Consider the following 19,833-nt stretch of genomic DNA (forward strand, 5'->3'; position numbering starts at 1 on the left):
AATTCATATTATTATTAACACTTTCCTTGCGTGTCAATGTGTGTGTTCACCGTTACTGTGTTGGTTGAGACTATATCACTTGTGGCACATACCCGCATAACATGAACTCTGATATGCGGGTATGTGCCACATGTGACTGAGAGAAAGGGTTTCATGACGTATGCGACAGGTATTTTGCGTTATTCATGTCATGACCAATGAATCGTGTTCGTCATAAACTGATCCCCTGCTATGCCAATTTTGGTATACTACAATAGATAGATAGATAGATAGATAGATAGATAGATAGATAGATAGATAGATAGATAGATAGATAGATAGATAGATAGATAGATAGATAGATAGATAGATAGATAGATAGATAGATAGATAGATAGATAGATAGATAGATAGATAGATAGATAGATAGATAGATAGATAGATAGATAGAAACGCCCAAAGTGCCTGAGGCTCGCTAAGAAATGCTTCGCATTTAAAAGCTGTTAATCCAGGGTACTATTTTGTTAGCAATACCAAAAGCAGATAGTTTGTTAGTAAATCCTGGTGTGGGACAACGTCGACCGCCTTATAAAAGTCTAAAATATGGTATCTAATTTGCCGTTAATGTTAATTGCGTTGGCTATGTCGTCAATTAATCGAGCTAATTGGGTTAAAGTTGAGAGGCCTGATCTGAAACCATGCTGTTCTTCATAAAGGAGTTTGTTTCTAGGTGAGTTATTGTGGCCTTGAAAATTACATGTTCCAGTATTTTGCAGCGCGAGCTCGTAAGCGACACTGGGCTGTATTTGCCTATTTCTAGTTTTTAGCCTGATTTATGAATAGGAACTACCACAGCGTTGCACCAGTCTAGTATTTCTGAAATTTGAAAAGATAACGCGTATAATTTAAAGATACTTAGAAGTCCAGTTAGAACATCGGATTAAAAATGAGTTAGTGATCTGGTCGGGGCCCGTGGATTCCTTTAGATCAAGCTTTTGTAGCGGAGAAAGTATGCCCTTTTCACTTACAATTATTTCTTCCATGGGTACTTTCACAGCATAAGTGGGTAGTACCGCATTACTGGCATGTTTTGTAAAAACTGAATGGAAAAACTTATTCATCTCATTAGCAATGTGATCGGGATCCTTATTGACTTGTTCCAAATATTTAATTTGTGAGATTGAGTCTCGCTGATCTGATAAGTATCGCCAGAATTTTTGAGGACAGTGCGTCATAAACGAATCTAACGTAGTGTTAAAGAAGCGGGCTTTTGCTCCGAACATTTTATGCTTTAATGTCCCGATAAGATCACCTGCGTTGCCCTTGCTTCCCTTTTTCTGCCGTCGTTTTATTTTTATTTTCAGCTCAATTATTTCGCGCGTTATCCAAGGGTATATTCTTGGTTGATGCGTTTCTTTTTATTCGGAATGAAGGTGTCTTCGTAACAATGCTTTTAAACGCGCCCATAGTTCTTTTACGTCTGTTAGCTCAATGTATTCATGAAACTGTGTTTCCCGGAAACCTAGCACAGCAGGATCATTTGCACGTGTCTAATCTTTAAAGTAAGGAGGTAGTGGCCTTTTTTTTTTCTTCGTGTGCGGAATGGGGCAGGTTAAGGTAATCGCTTGAGGTTAAGGTAATCGGACGGCACCCATCGCACTCCATCGACATAATTCTACCGCACCGGCCGAATGCTTCTGAGTTTGCGCCCATATCTGACACGGTGACACATGCCGAAGAAGGCCGCGACCTCGCACAGGCTCCTCTCCAGCGACACGCCAGAACAGCACTGGCTGCGGCGACGCTACGTCTGCGCCCACCTTCCTTTCTGGAGAGCTTGCGTGACTCTCAGTGTCTACCGCTGCGCCTGGTGTCTCCTCAATGTTACCCCCATAGTATGAAGGTCCCTGTCGAGTCGTCGAACGTGTACCGCCCGTCACCTCTGTGATTGAACACGCTGAACCGTCTTTGGACATGCGCCGTCATGGATACGACATTGTCAACATCGAGCGTCTCAAGACGTACTATGATATAGTCAGATAGTGACGAACCGCTAGGTCGCTGGACGGCTCCCTTTTCGTCTCCGGGGACAACTTTAGCGAAGAGTAGGGCGACAGTGGGGCATCCTCTCAAGCGCTATCTAGTGGATCTGTCACTACCGTGTATTGCTCGTGCACGCCACTTGTGCTCAGAGTCCGTTACTTGAGCCGCTGTTTGAGCTACCGGTCGACTTTTACGCCAGCGTTCAATAGACGCCTTTACAATAGACGCCTATACTATACATATTTAACATTAATGAGAACTAACAGACAATAATGCCAAGGAAAGTATAGGGGGCGTTATTTGTAGTAATTAGGATATCAGTGTGAAGAAAGTAAAGTGCACGAAAAGATAACTTGTTGCCTGCAGGGACCGAACCTGCGACCTTCGAATAACGCGCCCGATGCTCTACCACTGAGCTACGGCGGCGGTCATCCCCTCGTCCACTTTATGGGGTATATATGTGCATTTAAACCTAGGCGTGCTAGTCACATTCTTTCCAACATATATAACATGCTATACGTGCTATGCTTCTACTTCTTTGCACAGCTGCGCCGAGTTTTGAGCGGTCGCTGGCCACCGCTGGAGCTCAAGCTTAAACGTATTGAGGGGAAAAAAAAGCTTAAACATCTCCCTGTTGAAAGAGGTTGCTGGTAAGATTGGAGTACGCATAGGCGGAGAGTACGGCAGGGCTGGGGGGTCTGCCCCCCCCCCCCCGGACTGCCTCATGGGGGGAAGAGCACCCCCTGGCGCCGGCCCAGGATATTTTTTAAGAGCTTGGCTTAGGTCTCCGTCCATTGACAACACACTGTTGGCCGTCCTGTCTGGCAGCTATTTCACACGAGGCTATTTGTGCCTGCTTCTTTTTCATTTCAGGCATTTAAAGTTCGGCTCATGGGCCAATGACAAGTCAAACATTCAGTGGGAAATGCCCCTCAAACGGATTTGTACGTGCAGAATATGTTGTGTTGATGAATAACTAAAGCGACGACTTAAGCTATGACAAGATAAAAAATTCACTGACGATTACGATACTGCCTAATTCGCTGAACGCAGCTTCGTGTTCGGGCAACGCCAGCTGTGTTTGATGTTTTGACTATCCGCAGTTGTAGCGATGTAACATTCGTTACATATTGCCACAAAAACTGCCGGCGCTCGAGTGTTACCAACACTGCTCTGTGCACTGCAGGTGTCGCGAACCAAGTGAAACGCCGACAGCCCCGTTACGACAAGCGAAGCTAGCCGGTGCACGTGTCAGCCCTGCATGCCACGAGCTCCGGCCGAGGGGCCAGCGCGCGCGATGGAGGAAGAAAGCGAGGTTAGAGGCCAGTATCTCGTGATATCGAGAGACTCCGCGTTAGCTCTACTCCGTCCTCGTTCACGCTATCGGTTACGCCGCCGACGACAACGGTGATGCCGCTCAACAAAGGAACGGACGCCTAAAAGCTGCGCTCTGATTGTCTTGAACCCCGTAGCGAATGGTTTTGAGAACACAAAAATGCTACTGAGAATACAAAGCAATCCCGACACAGTCATTCAGTGAATCCTTTCGCACAAACTTACTCGCCAAATAAAAACGGGTAATTTCTTGGTTGCCTACAAATTGGTACCATTCGACATGCCTGCCTATAAGAGTGCCAAGATGGTACGCATTTTTTATTTATCAGTAAATGGTCTTACTACAAGTTCGGTCAGAAAACACTCGTCCAGAAAACAACCTTTGGCGGAAAGATTCGTTACCGCAGCTTCGCACAAGGTGTAGTGGTAGCAAATGGTATTTTTCCACCATCTGAGAATTACTTTCGGCCAGCTTGAATTGAATTCCGTGGCATAATTAAAGCCTCTCTCCTTTCTGCTGCATGTTTTAACAAAGTATAGCCTAATAATAAAAAATATTCGGCAGATCCCACGCATTGCGGGTACCGAGTTTACGCGATGCAGTCAACGAGTAGCAGCCTACGCGACCTTTTTCGCTTTGAGCCAATAGTTACGATTTGAAGTTTAAGGCGCGAATAAGACACGGACGAAGATAAGGAACACACACACGGAGCGCCTTATGTTGTTCCTTATCTTCGTCCGTGTCTTATTCGCGCCTTGAACTTCAAATACGTTAAACCAACAAGCCCAGTCTGTCATTCTTACATAGTTACGAGCTGTATCAATGTTTTGTGTAAATTGAAAAATAAATCTAGTCTCTCCGACTAACAGATCATAATGATATCGCGGTGTCCGCACCTAAAAAGACTAAAATTACATTAAATTCTTTAATTTGGAAGTTGGACTCCTCTCTCTCTCTCGCTCTCTTTCTCTCTTTATATATATATATATATATATATATATACATATATATACATATATACATATATATATATACGTATTTTATACAGTGCAAGAAGAAACAAACTCTCAGTGCTGTGCCGCAAGGTGAATAAGGATAGCAGCAAGAAAGAAAACTTTGAGGAAATACACAGAGCACTTTGTTGAATGCACCTACGCCGTATTGTATAATATTCCCTTCACGTGCAGGCGATGCTACATCGGCCCAACAGGCCGATGGTTGAACGACCGGCTAAGAGATCACGCGTACTCGCTTAACGGATTTCTACCCAATCACTTAGCTGAACACTGCAAAGCAAGTGGCTGTCGCCCAATCCTTGAGCAGTGCACTGTTTTGGAAACATACAGAGAGCAAACAGCGCTTGAGATAAGCCAAGCTTATCGTATTCATATACATGGAAACGCCTGCGTCAGTGCGCCCTCGATTTCCCTGCCTAACTGTGAAATGAGTTACTTCTTGAAAACGCGACAGCCTGCTTTGCCGACGCATGTAACGTGATAATTTTTTGTCTATCTCATATTGTGTTTTCGTTGGTATTCTGCGCAAAACTTCTCTATTATTGCATTTCCCAGGAATAAATCAGTGCTTGTTAGTTCAGCGCCCTGCCTGCCGTTCTTTCACCGTCCCGTGTCTAGCGCCATTTGTTCCCGTCTTAAAAGAAGCCTTATTTATTCACGAAGGCGGCCTCTACAGAAAGAGCACTAATACCTACATTGCCAAGCAGACTCCTATCATAATCACATTGGTCGTTACAAAGCACATGTGATTAAACGCGGGTAAAGATTGGGATGGCCTGTAGCATTCGACCTGGTGTAACTAAACACAACGCTGGAATAAGGAAATGCGGCCACTGCAGCGAACGAAGCGACATTCGTGCTGTCTGAACGCGAACTGAGCGTTGAGCAAGTGCGGGGCCGTCTACGAATCCTTGTCAAGGTAGGGTGCGCGTGACTGATCCCGGCTGCTAAAAGTGTCTGCTGGAGCCGCCCCTCGCGAAGCCAGTCTAGCGGCTGGGAAAGCGATACGAACATGGTCCGATTACGCAATCGCGTTTACGCTTCAAAGCGAAGCTCAAGCGTCCTCCAAGGTTTTGTAGATGACCCTACCGCACAAGTGAAATGCGAGGCGTGGAAATAGGGATTACACTGCGGAAGGTTTTGCCGAAGATTGTAAACATGTATGTCATGGAATGAGTTGATCCAAAGGGAGCAACGTTTGCAATCGGCCTAGGCGTTTTACGCCGCACTGCGTGGTGTCGGAAACAGACCACGCCCCACAGCGGCGGAACAGAGTCATTTCGCAAGATTTCGCTCATTATGGGCTGATATCGAATGCAGCCACCACTTCGGTGTCGTTATATTAGTGACACAAAGTACAGAGCGCCGTTTGTCCAGAAATTCGATTACGCTCACCTGCACCTTGTTGTCGAAGACTTCTTGCCAAACCATATAACTCTTGCGGAGGGCCTTTACGATCTCGAGCAATCTGTCAAAGAAAAGTGGTCGTGGATTAAACCAACCTAGTGTTTGCAGCTTTCTGAACCAATATGATTGCGTTTTCGTTGAAACACAATACTGATAATTAAATCTTACGAGTTGAGCGTAGCAATAAATATTCCGTATGGTCATGAGGTGCTTCTTGTCGGCGCATTTGATACTCCAAACAAAGTAGCATTTTAGCGCTTTCGTTGTGTTTCACATTCACAATTGCTAATGGTACAATGGCAAATCGAATATGCATATGCATTTTAACAACAACAGGATTGTCGAGCCATGACTTGTCTAAAGAATGCTGCACAGGAGTTCTCCGAAATTATACAGCCGCTTCATTTTCACTTAAATAGAAAGTAACGGGCCTATCTTGAGTCATATGAACACCTCATACAAAGAAAAATAGAATTTCAGTGTTCAGGCACAAAGTTTTCTTAAACGCCGTCTTTAAAAGCAACGATACAGTGAGGATTCCACTACATCTCGCACACATTTTCACATTTTGATTGGCAATGAATAGTTATGATCTCGAACACCAATTCATTTTTAACAAGAAAGAGAGTGCTTAACAGCGCACACGACAGGAGGGGACAGAAGAGAGGAGACAGAGCGCTGACGCTCTGTCTCTATGCACTCTTTATCATGTTGTACGTTGTACCAACACGCCCAATCCTACTGTCTTTTAACAAGAAATTCTGCATCATACATCTCGCCAAAAGCTGGTATTATAATGATTTTTTAATCAAACCGATAAGTTTGAATGCTAGACTATGCCATTTCGGGAAGTTGACTTTCAGATTTGCAAAAAAAAAGATAGATTCATTTTTTGACGTCAAAAACGGAAGTACAAGAAAGTTTACTACGTGCTACACGAGAGCTTGCAAATTATTGTCGCCTTAAGAATCACAGGGAACATAGAGAAGGCCTACAGCGCCGGCATGTATTCATGCATTTGTGTGTTAGATTATCCATGGTTGATCAGCTGAATTTTAAAATCACTCTGGTTACCGTGAGTAGCAATGATGTGCGAGCCCGTCACAAGATTAGGGTATGTGGGTTGTCATAAAAATATAAACGTTTGGTTTTATATTAATAACCGCTTTGATAACTGCGGTGGCTTTAAAATGGCTTATAACTATGGAGTACTGCGAACTCGGACCTTTAAAACAGTGGTAGTACCTTAAAATTCGCATTTATTCTATCTCTAAATAATACACTGCGACCAAACAAAAACGTGGTTCGCTTGCTAGCTATGGTAACATGATAGCAGTCTCCACCATCTTGTCTTCAAGACATGCAAAGAATTATGCTGGTTCTGAAAACTATTGATGAGCATTACAAGAAAGGCCACAGTAAACATACAATTAAATAATAAATGAAGAGAAATGTCTTATATGGACAACCAACTAAATAAAGATAAATGCATAAAGTAACATAAAATCATCAACGAATAACATAAAATAAAATGCTGTTCGCACGCCATTTCGCACTCTCCTACACTACGATTCTTATGCTGCTGTGCCCGTTTCTTGTTGCCCTTGAGTGATACTGCCAGAGCGCCTACTACTATTCGCAAGTGTGGAGCCTCTAAGCGTCTATTACTGTTTTCACGTCTTGTTCGGACAGTGGGCTTGCACTATGCAATTTGAGTTAGAATTGATCACGGAACATCGAGAGAGAAACGTGAAATGTGTTTCAGGACTGCGAAGCTCAGAACATGCACTTGTTGCTTGAACATAACGGCAGCCAACATCAGATGTATGCCCATGACGCAAGACTGATCTTGAATCAAATCAAGTTTATTTTCATTCTTTTTGGTGGCGTTTGTGGTGTCCTGACTTCTTTCTTGTGTCCGTGTTCGCATGCCCTGTCTTTTTAGAATGATTTCATTCTCTCAAGCTACAGAACGGAGTACGGTGACAGAAAATCTGTCTTTGAAACAGCTTGAAGAGCAGATCAAAGCAGTTATGGCCACGGAACGCAGAGAAATCACTAATAGTAAGGATATAACATACCTCTGGATGTAGTAGTCCTCGAGTTTGTCAAAGCGCCAAGGAAATCCCATCTGTCTCATGAAACTTGTTACGTTAGGATTAGACATCCTGCAGGAAATAGTAACGGTCAGCAGACTTATCAAATGAAGACATGCTTTCGCAGTTCATTCTGTAAAATACATTGTAGTTAGTTGACGATACCAATTGTAAGATAGCAAAGGCAAGCTCGAAATGAGGGTTGTATAGAGGAGAATACGGAAAACCATCGCCAGTGAACGCGAACATTTGTAGAGTTTTACACGATTATTTAATTGAATTATCTTACATTACCACAGTCTATGTAAGAACCCTGGCCAAGTTATATAGCTACGCTAGCAAGATTTCTATACTTGAAGAAAAACCAGCAAAACCAAGGGACACGAGGAAAAAAGCAGACGCACACAACGCTGCGTTGTGTGCCTTCTTTCTCGTGTCCCGCGGTTTTGCTGGTTTTTCTTCCAATTACATAAATCAACTGGCTCAGATATCGACTCTTCAACATTTCTATGCACTTTGCAATATCCAGATATTAGTAAATTCAATGGCAGGCGCAGGCAAATATAACTTAGCAAGATGCAAGAATACATGAGCTGGTAATGAATGATATAACATATTGGAGCGGAATCTTTTCGATGACAGATAACGAATGTAATACAATAGCACATAAATAAATCGATGGCTCAACGGCTTAACAAAGCGATTTTGGAAAATGATGCATCCTGGTAAAATTCCGTCGTATACCTGGGGTAAGAATCAGCCGGGACGACCGTTGAGCTTGAGCAGACAAGTATGCATTTCGTTCGACACCTATTTGAGAACACAAGAGCAGATACATAAATGTTTAGATATGCAATTCTTTAAGCTGAAGTGAACTGCAACACGTGGGAAACTGAGTGAACCTAGCTGTGATCACGGAAAACGTCCCGAAGAATGTGCACCCGGTACACAACGACGACAGAAGAATAAATAAACGGTGGAATCGGCTATCGCTTTGTGTAATTTCACGCCTGAGGCTAAAGTATCAGGTAGGCTTTGTCCTAATTATTGAGATTAGCTGTTCGTCGGTTTAGAACTCACGGGCCACACAGCTCCCGACGGCGACTTCATAATTTCGAGGCGCAAGGAACCAGCGTCGACGTGTGCTGCAATGCTGTTGCTGTTTTTTTTTTTCAGCACTAGCGTTGCTGCCTGGGAGCCGCCTGCGTCAACTTAGGGTTGATCTTCAGGACCCGAATAAAGTTCGTCATACCATACCATACCCTTGCTGCCCACCACTAAGAGCGTTGGTTGCTGCCGTATGCTCGCTGTACTCGCCCAACACATGAGGACAGACGGTATGGTGACGCCGAGCAGACGACGCCGCGCAGATGAAAAAATTGAAGGACACTGTAAATTCCAAAGTTTCTTCGGCGAAAGCCTGCGGCCATTGCGACTTCGCCGACGGACGCGCAGTTGCGCAATAGTTGCGCAACGCACGTTGGAAGGAGCAACGCGCAACTGTTGCTACGCGCCGCTGTGCAAGTTATCTTTTCGTCCACTTTAGTTTCTTCACATTTATATCGTAATTACTACAAATAACGCCCCCTATACTCTCCTTGGCCTTACTGTCTGTTAGTTCTCAATAATGCTGTGCCATCATGTGATTGCTGAGAGAGTGTGACGGGGAGAGGCCACAGCTTGTCCCGTGCCAGGGCACGGGCGGACGGGCGGACGCAAGTATGAAACATTAAAGGCTTTCGCCTTAAAAACTACGACGCGCGGGAGGGGGTGCCTTTTGTAGATGCCGCCCGGTATGACCGAAATTTGGACATTAATAGTGGTGTTGTCAGTGGCTCCCTCTTCTCAATGGAGCTCGGCAGACACTGCAGGGAAGACTGTGACAACGGGCTCCATAAGGACGGCCAGAAACGACAATTGAATAGGCCGTAATCAATGGTCGAAAACAAGGCAACGCAATAATCAGTGACTCCAAGACTGGCCTTTGGGAACTTCACAAAGGGATGGGTCTCCACTGAAGTAGCCGAAATCCTGAACCACAGCAGACTTCCGGAACGACCAAATTACACCCAAATATCTCAAATGGATACCGACACATATTAGTGACATTAACACAAAAGATCCGAGCATCCCTCCCAACCTCAACGAGAAGGACCGCCAAACCGCGCGAGAACAAACCTACCGCGGCTCGGATCGTGATGGCCCGACAACCCCACCCCGGAAAGAGGGACGACTGCGGCGGAGGCAATTGGGAATACTGGGGAGGTGACACTGACGAAGTGGCGATTCAAGACGACAGAGACAGACTCGTCACATACCACGACATACTGGCACACTATTAGCAGCAACAAGAAGGATACCCTCCACCGCACAAATAATTAGACAGATATAAAGAAACAGACTGCAGAAAATGACAAACCAGAACCTTTACAAATCCAGTAAAACTAAACAGAGTACGTTCCAGACAATACCCAGAAGCGATATGCATGCTCTGCAAGCACGAACACGCAGATATGGCACATGTCTTATGGAAATGCACACAGATCAGGACAATATACAGAGAGGACCACATAGGACCGGACATTCTCGAGGAGCCATGGCTAACCACCCTAACTAGCTCAGATCTGCACGAATAACTGTGGACAATCCAGCGGGCCTGGGCAGCGGTGAAAGGCTGAGCCTCAGCGCACATAATGGCCGGCAACCTTGTAGGTGCTTTTTAAATGTGAAGCATTTCTCAGCGAACCTGAGACACTTTGGCCGTTTCTTTCTACGCATCTATCTATTAATCTAGCCGCCTACGCCTGGGCGCTTTCCTGGTCGTCTCCATGACTTGTAATATACCAAAATTGGCATAGCAGGGGATTACCGTAAAACGCTCGTCGCGTACATCATGAAATTCTTTCCTCAGTTGCGTGTGGCACATGCCGGCATACGGCACAAAGGAAGGTATGTGCCACAGGAGATTCACAGTCTCAATCAACACATTAACGGCGAACACACACATTGAAAAGCGAGGCAAGTGAGGGAGCTGAAGACAGAACACTCCTGGAAGACGCTCGACTGCCATCAACTCGTTCACGTTGTCCGCCAGAATGACACTGTGTTCTCTTCATTTCATATGAGGCTGGGCGACGGCCTCATGCTGACCGAGGATGACGTCACATTGAGAACCGCTTTGTGACATGCGAAGAAGCCACCAATAGGTGCCCTGAAGGCTATCTACAGCAATGCGGACGTCGACCGCTATAACGCACGTTGTCTCGACGCTGCGCAGAACGTGTTTCATCCCGCATGCGATAACATAACCGACCATAAGAATACAGAGGCGTCCTGACCAAGGTGTCCAAAATGAACGCAAGTGACATGGTTAGCCTGCCGGACTCAACTTACGTGAGCATCGGCAACTCGTACATAATCACGGCCAACGTCGACGTAAGCGATGGCCTCGTCAATGAAACAATGACACCATGGATACCTTGTGGTGCATTGAGCGTGATGAACACGGCAACCTCTTGTGACTGTGGCTTGAACTTCCAACGTCCACGGTAGGCATTGCTGTCCCAGCCAAGACGAAGCACATCACTACCTCACAACTTCAATAGAATTCAAATGAGTGCCCGTGGGACTGCGAACCACTACGACCATGACATACGCCAGAAAAATATCTCGTGTAAGAGGACACAATTTTCCCTTGCTCAAGCAAACGCCATAACTACATATAAGTCATAAAGGGCCACATACACCAAGGTAGTCTCCGGATACGGTAAGCGCCATTCACTGAAGTTGGTCTACGTAGCACTTTCTATGCCTACGAGCCTCGACAGCCTATACCTCACCAACGCAAAAGCTGACTTCAGGTTTCGAGAAGTCGCCGGCGCTATCGATACAATTTGTCGACAGGACCCGGCTAGCAAACAAGCCTCTAGACATTGTCTTGGGCCGGGCTACCACCTTCATTCGGTGCCACAACCACAACAATCACCTCACACTCGCCGCTCTCAACGTACAATATGTGCAAGCGCACGTGTACGACTTCGTAAAAGACGCTCTGCTCACAGAAATTGGCATGGTAGCACTTTCTGAAACCTGGAGCAATGTGCCCACTGCAATCACGGGATCTCAATGTGTCGACCACAGCAGGCGGCTTCATTGCAGATGCGGCGGCATCGGCACATATAAGAACACGGCGATGCGCAACTTCAACGTAGGCCGCATCCCACTTCGCCGGCCACCAGACACCGAACACACACAGACGAGCAGCGGAATCGGCGAGGTCTGCGCTGCGCAAATAAATCACAATAACAGATATTGCGCTCGCCGCCATCCACGTGAGGACTATATTGCAGCAGGATAGGAAGTTGGGCTAGTTGGTACGTATGCATTATAGAAGCAGCGCTAAAAGACGTAGACGAAGAATAAACAAGCAGACAGGACGAGCGCTTCTTCGTCTACGTCTTTTAGCGCTGCTTATATAATGCATACGTGAGAACTCTCACGAACACCTTCCACACATGCACACGGGTTCGTGAAACGTGTGTGCGTTCTCCATGATAACGGACAAGTACAAGCACCACACATCGGCTTACCGCGTCTGGTGTTGGTAATACCTATGTTGCTGTTGGCATCGTGACGCAACTGTAAACAACTGTGTACATCAGAATGGGGCATAGCGCTAACACACACGGACGAGGAAGAGACAACAGGACAGGCGCTAACTTTCAACTGAAAGTTTCTTGACACTGCAGGTTTTCATGGGCGATGAGTGGTGCTTTGCGTAGGGATCTATTTATACCGTTGCTTTCGGAAATAAACAATCAGTTGAAAGTTAGCGCCTGTCCTGTTGTCTCTTCCTCGTCCGTGTGTGTTAGCGCTATGCCCCATTCTGAAGCATATAACCAACTAGCCCAAAAATCCACGTTGACAAACTGTGTACACTTCATCGCGCTGACAATGGACGAAAGCTACGTAGAAGGAACGACACGGGACAACACAAGCGCGGACTATCAACTGTTTATTTGGTACAGAATCATGACAAAATATATAAACACTAAGAAAGGGGCGGAGACAACAAAAAAAACAAAAAAAAATAAACACTAAAATGTGCACATAATACACATCAAGAGAGGAGCTATCCTCAATCCGGCTCCCACGTGCCTCGCGGTCTATCTGCTTCCTTGCCCTGAAGGAATGACACTTCCGCTTCCGTTAGTGATAGTGAAGGGGTGCTAACACAGGAATCTTTGCCGGCGCGATGCATTGCGAAGGCTTCGATGATTTCTCTTTCTTTTGAGTTATTACATCGTGACACAATGGTGGTGTTATCAAATTTTGGATGACATTGACACCTGTTGCAACCAGTAGCCATGTTTCCGGGGTGAGTTATCTGCTTGCAGTTATAGTCATGCTCGCGCAGTCGTGTGTTGACGCACCTTCCGGTTTGTCCAATATATTTCCTTCCGCAAGAAAGGGGTACACAATAAACAGCTTCTTTTTCGCATTCAATGAACTTGTCCGAATGGCTAACACTGCACAATTTGCTAGATCGCTGTTGGTTGTTGTTGACCTTATGACATAGTGATATTAACTTGTTAGGCGCCTTGAAAATCGTGAGTATGCCATACCTATTCGCGAATTTCTTTAGCCCATGGGAAACGTTGTGAATGTATGGCAACACAATAGGCCGTTCTTTTGATTTTTCTTTCGATTCGTCTATCTGATCACTAGCCCTGAATCCCTTTAATAGCTTCTCAGCCAAGGATGCTATTAGGGCATCCGGGTAATCACTTTTTCTTAATCTGTCCACTTGGTTCATGAGGCTTCTAGCTACGGCAAGCGCGCACAATTTTTGGCAACTATTGAGCACGTTGACAATTTCCGCTATGGTTCTTGGATGTGGGCGCGAGGTATTTTGTTGTCAGTAGCGCCAGTGTGTGTGTGTCCTTCTTCCCTTCGTCCGTGTCTTTTCGCGCCCACATCCAAGAACCATGACAGACCAACAAGCCCGCATCGCTACCCTCGTCGATTTCCGCTACGTTGACGATTTTTTACTGTGTTTTCCTTTTGCAACGAGCACCTCTGTAAACGCGGAGAAAATCACCTCTGTACTTAAGATGTCATTTCCAGGTTTATGGTTCACTTACGGGCTACCAAATAATGGAGGAATAAAATTTTTAGATGTCATGATTTTTTGAGGGCGAACGGCATACTTGCTGGGAATATGCAGTAAGGGGTGATAAAGACATCTGAACTTTGGTTCCCGACATTCGAAATTGGTAAAAAGGAGCGTTGCGTACGCCTGCATGCTCAATAGTTGCCAAAAATTGTGCGCGCATGCCGTAGCTAGAAGCCTCATGAACCAAGTGGACAGATTAAGAAAAAGTGATTACCCGGATGCCCTGATAGCATCCTTGGCTCAGAAGCCAATAAAGGAATTCAGGACTAGTGATCAGATAGACGAATCGAAAGAAAAATCAAAAGAACGGCCTATTGCGTTGCCATACATTCACAACGTTTCCCATGGACTAACGAAAATCGCGAATAGGTTCGGCATACCCATGGTTTTCAAGGCACCTAACAAGTTAATATCAATACGCCATAAGGTCAACAACAACCAACAGCGATCTAGCAAATTGTGCAGTGTTAGCCATTCGGATAGTTCACTGAATGCGAAAAAGTTGTTTATTGTGTACCCCTTTCTTGCAAAAGGAAATATATTGGGCAAACCGGAAGGTGCATCAACACACGACTGCGCGAGCATAACTATAACTGCAAGCAGACACCGTATTTCCTCGAATCTAGGCCAGCCCCGATTCTAAGCCGACTCCCGAAATTCGCAAGGCCAGAAAAAAAACTTAATCATTGTACTCGAATCTAAGCCGAGCCCCCACTTTCGCACATCGTTTTTTCGAGCCCCGCCACGGTGGCATAGTGGTTATGGCGCTCGATTGCTGACCCGAAGGTCGCGGGATCGAGCCCCGGCCGCGGCGGCTGCATTTTCGGTGGACGCGAAAATCTTTGAGGCCCGTGTACTTAAATTTAGGTGCACGTTAAAGAACCCCTGGTGGTCGAAATTTCCGGGGCCCTCCACTACGGCGTCTCTCATAATCATATCGTGGTTTCGGGACCCATAGTCAGCCCCATCAAAGCTAATAAAAATCATCAAAGCAGAAAATTTTTTTACCTATGCCTTGAACGGCATGATGACCTTTTTGGTCCACTCCTGCCAAAAAATATCACTGAGTAACGGGGCTACCTCTGAACCTATACATATGCCGGATTTTTGCAATACACTGCTTCATTCCACTCGACATAAGTAGAATTCAAATAAAACATCAGTATTTCTGTAACACTTTCCACTGGAATTCCGCATTCATTTCTAAATTTGATTTCATCATTTTCTTCACAAATACACTGTTTTACACTTCTTAGCAACTCTGGGTGCGGAATGGAATAAAATAAATCCTGTACGTCAATACTAAAGGCCCCACATCCTTTTGGGTTTTCTTCTCTCAGATATCGCACAACCGCTTCAGAATTACCGATTACCAGTATGTCAGAGAGTTTCAATGTGGAAAGCTGTTTCTGTATAAAGCATGCTATTTGTTGCTGCCAAGTGTTCCTTTCAGTTACAATGGCTCGAAACGGGTCGCCTGGCTTATGCGTTTTACAAGACAAAAACACTTCAAGATCAAGGGCCTTTGCTTTTTTGACAGAATTGCAAAGCTTTTCCAAATAAAGGAGGAAAATAGCTCGATGGCACGCATTTTTTTCTTTTGCCGGCTTTACGTTAACCTTCTTGAAATTCTTTTCAATGTCTTCACAGGATTTTTTACCGAACATAACATCAGGCAAAATAACAACATAACCTTCTTTATCAGCGGTTAAAACACGTAACCCTCTAGATGCCAAGTCTCTTGCTACCCGACTGAGCTTCTTGGGATTATCCGAACTTCCTCGTGCTGTTTTCACTTTTGCAATAGCATGTACACATTCGGAAACGCACCTTGCTCTTTCTTCTTCAGGAACCAGGCGGGAAATGGTTCTCGATGCTGCAAGCTTAGCAGGCGGACATAACTCTGGTCCAAAGCGAACTTGGGTCCAAGCTGAAGAAGCTGGTAGTCTGCCTCAGCAATGAAGTATTCCCCAAGCCTTACCATTCCACCTTCACGGATTGACGGCTTTTTGGCAGTGGGCAAATGAGGCATCACCGTGTTCCAAAGGAACTCCATAGTCCTGTCCGCTGTTCTGCATCAGTCCAGGAATAGGCGTCGGCTAGATCCACCACACTGTGCATTGCACGCTACGCGCAGACAGTCGTTGTGGCAACGCACTTGCCGCCAAGATTCCGCAGCGGTAATACGGCATATGTTTCTGCTGTGTCCCATCGACGGTTTCATGAAGCCGCATAGATATTGCACGTCAGGAGGCCACGTAGAATGTCGAACACGCCACGAAGCCACACGAGCTCCGCACACGCACAGTGCTATTAGTGAAGCCAAGACTGCTGGGTTACCAGGAGGATAATTAAGACACAAAAAAGAGCCCACCGCACTAGAAACGTATTGCAGTAAGACTGATAACTGGGCAAGTTGGTATGCATCCATATTTAAACTTTTTGGCGCGCACAAAAGACAAGGACAAGAAAGAGACACACGAGCGCTAACTCTCAACTGTTTATTATGAAAGGAACGATACATATAAGTATCTCAAAACCCGCATAGAGCATCCCCTGCTCCAGTACAAGTCGGGGCATTCAAAGATTGTTAAAAATGGAACAGCAGTGTCTTGCCTTCGAGGGGCTGTGGTGAAGTCTTGCAATCATGCAATGAAAGAAAGCTTTCCAAAACAAGTAGCACGGCTATCCTCAGTAGGTTTCCCGGAACAGGCTATCACCAGAGCTGTTGATAAGGTTATAAGGATAGCGAAGGGCGTGCAGGCATCAACTTCAAGAAACCAAGGAACCGCTCCAGTAAATATAAAAGGCACTGTTCGGTTTTGCCATACGTTCATAAATTTTCTCACGGGCGAAAAAAAGTTGGCGGAAGGTATGGCATTGAAGTTGTTTTCAGCGCCCTCACTAAGGCGCAACATTTGTGCCAGGCCGTTGCTAAAAAGTTTAAAATGTAGTTGCGGCGCAAAGGAAGAATCGAAGCTAACGAAATGCCGAAAAGGAGTGATATATCGGATGCCGTTAACCTGTGGAAGTATGTACTACAAGGTAAATGTAAATGGTAGCGAAGCTTCCATAGAAACCCATACGTTCAGAAAATGGCTGCTCATCAGCTGCTCATAGAGGACATACCGTGGCGCCGCCATGCGGAGGCGTCCGTGTGACGTGCAAGGTTGCATTGCTCCGCCTGCCCTCTCCCGCTCAGCGTGCAGCCGCTTTCGCGTCTTCCTTCTTCTTATTATTGTTGTACTTCACTTTGACGAAATTAGTAAAGTACTGCTGTGGCTTCGTGACTGACTACGAAATGCGGCAAAACTGCTCCGAAAAATATATTGTGTTCCTCAAAATGACTGACACCACCTTGGCTGCCGGCGTCGTCTGCTACGGCCACCGATGTGGAAGCCACGGGGGTTGAGCGAGCTGCTTTTGTAAAAGATAAACAACCATTTTGTGCCGAAACTAAGCATCTAATGGGCTTGAGCGTTTGCTTGAGACAAAGAAATATATTTTCGCTGCAAGAAATGCGTGAAACGTGGCTACCGTGTAACTTCATCCCATGTGGGTTCGCATCTAAAGACGGGTCGCGGTTGGCACGAGAAAGAAATGACATGAGCAAATTTGCATTGCTGTTTAGTACACATGGTCTTATAGTATAAAGCATGACGCGAGCGGTTTGTCAGCTTTGTGGGAAGCAACCCAAAAACATGCTTACTTCTGCATGCAGCTGCAACTTTCCTCAAGTTATTGGAGGCAAACGCACAAAAGCTATATGCACACGCGCGCCTCATTCAGGGTTGTAGCTAGAAAAAATTTTACGTAAACAGATGTTTTTTTTTTCTGCGGCACGATTTTAATATTTATCTGTTGCTCCTGATTGTGCGAATTGTATACGGTTTGCACACGGTGCATTTTCGATCGCCATCGAGCCACATCGAGACGAAAACTTTCGACGATTTATTCCGTTCTGCAGTTGCCACAAATAGGCCGATCGCGATCGAAAAATACGGTCCCGATTGGGCTCAATTCCGAAGGTAAATGTACCGTTTGCCAGGTGCCCGCATTACTTTGCTCATTTGAATGCAGTAGCATGCTGCATGAGGCGGCTTACTGTGGTCTAGATGGCAATTTTATGCTTATGAAGCGCGAAAAACAGAGGATGAAGCAGAGATACATACAGGACAAGTTTTTGTCCTGTGTGTATCTCTGTTTCGTCCCCGTGTTTGTTTTTACAGCGAAAGCTGTTATGAGATCATTTCACCGGCCGTTTTTGGCGCCGCAGTTGTCCGCCGCCGCCGGCGTCCGTAACCAGTATCGCTCGAAATAAGAAAAAAAAAATGAAATAAGAAAAAAATTCCAGGATGGAACGAGGTTCGAACCTGGGCCCTCTGCGTGCGAGCCCAGTATTCAACCTCTGAGACATGCCGGTGCTTGAAACTGCTTTGCAAAAAGGTCCTATACAGGCTTCATGTCGGGAAGGAACCACATTAGCATATGCAATATAGCGTGGTAGAAGAGTAAAATAAGCACCAAGTGTCGCACAACGCGACTTCTGTAACCAGGCGTCACACAATGCGAATTGCGCAACGAGTAGGTTGTTGAATGCTTCCAACCCATTCCAAAGGGCTCTGCCATAATTCTTCGTCGTCATCAGGCACAGCATCAACAAAGTGCGCATAATGCCTTACATGCGTTTAGCAGGTACCACGGCTCTCCGTAGAATGAAGAAAAATGGCACAGTGCCTGCTGCCCTACTTCTCAAAAAATACAATGATTTAAAGCGTAGTGGGTTCCTCGCAAGTGCACTTGTATTCGCTGCCAAGGAAGCCCATAAGCGCATGATCCATTTCCTCGGGGTCTCAGTAAAATTACAATGACTTATAGCGTAGTGGGTTCCTCGCAAGTGCACTTGTATTGGTTGCCAAGGAAGCCCTAAGCGCATGATGCATTTCCTCGGGGTCTCAGTAAAGTTCTTCGCCCCCCCTCCCCCGTCTCTCTCCCAGGTCAACGTATGTTATACAGCATCACGGGAGAGGGAAATAGCGACCGGGCGTCACCCAATGCAAATTACATAACTGGTGGGCCGTTTAAAGCTTCCAACCCATTACAAAGGGCTGAGCCATAATTCTTCATCGTCATCAGTCGTCGCGTCAACAAAGTGCACATAATGCCTTACAGACGTGTAGCTGGTGCCTCACTTCTCCGCAGAATGACGAATAATGGCTTAGTAGGTGCTTCCCAACATCACAAAAATTGTGATTTATGGCGTAGTGGGTACCTTTCTAGTGTACTTGTATTGTAGCCCCAAGAGAGCTTACAACGGGATCTAGAAACGCCGCTCTTCGAGCTTTCGCTGTGACTGTGCTGCGGTTTCAGCGCAGGCCTGGCGTTCTTTTTTTTTTTTTTTCGCGCTTCATAAGCACGAACCGATTCCAACTAAATCAGATGGCTGTGTTCGCAGTTGTGTCAGTGAAAATACCAGTGTCCAGCATTCACAACTTAATTCATAAGCAGTATGACACTTCACGGCTGCTGTTAGAATGTGAATCAGTGCATTAGGCCCGCGAACTTGAATATATGTACACGTACGGGCGTCAAGCTCAATTTCGACTCCATCGAGGTGTTCGAAATTTCCGGAGCTTTCCACTACGGCGTCCCTCACAATCATATCGCGGTTTTGGGACGTCAAACCTTAACAGTTGTAGAAGGTGAATCAGTGTTTGAAGCTAGCCACGTTGTCGCCTGTAGCGCAACATAAAAAAGAAGTCACACTGGATGGGCTCATTA

At 45.6% G+C, this 19,833-nt stretch overlaps 1 protein-coding gene across 1 annotated transcript in view; it reads right to left on the reverse strand.

Annotated features, from left to right (window-relative positions):
* LOC119399286 (beta-hexosaminidase subunit alpha) overlaps positions 1-19,833 on the reverse strand; it is a 276,820-nt gene that overhangs the window by 80,517 nt on the left and 176,470 nt on the right. Inside the window, exons 8-9 of the mRNA XM_037666102.2 lie at positions 7,863-7,949; positions 5,770-5,842 (exon numbers count right to left, since the gene is read on the reverse strand). Coding sequence (XP_037522030.2) covers positions 5,770-5,842; positions 7,863-7,949 — 160 coding nt within the window. The remainder of the gene's footprint in view (positions 1-5,769; positions 5,843-7,862; positions 7,950-19,833) is intronic.

Source organism: Rhipicephalus sanguineus, chromosome 7 (assembly GCF_013339695.2).
Source record: "Rhipicephalus sanguineus isolate Rsan-2018 chromosome 7, BIME_Rsan_1.4, whole genome shotgun sequence".
NCBI lineage: Eukaryota > Metazoa > Arthropoda > Arachnida > Ixodida > Ixodidae > Rhipicephalus > Rhipicephalus sanguineus.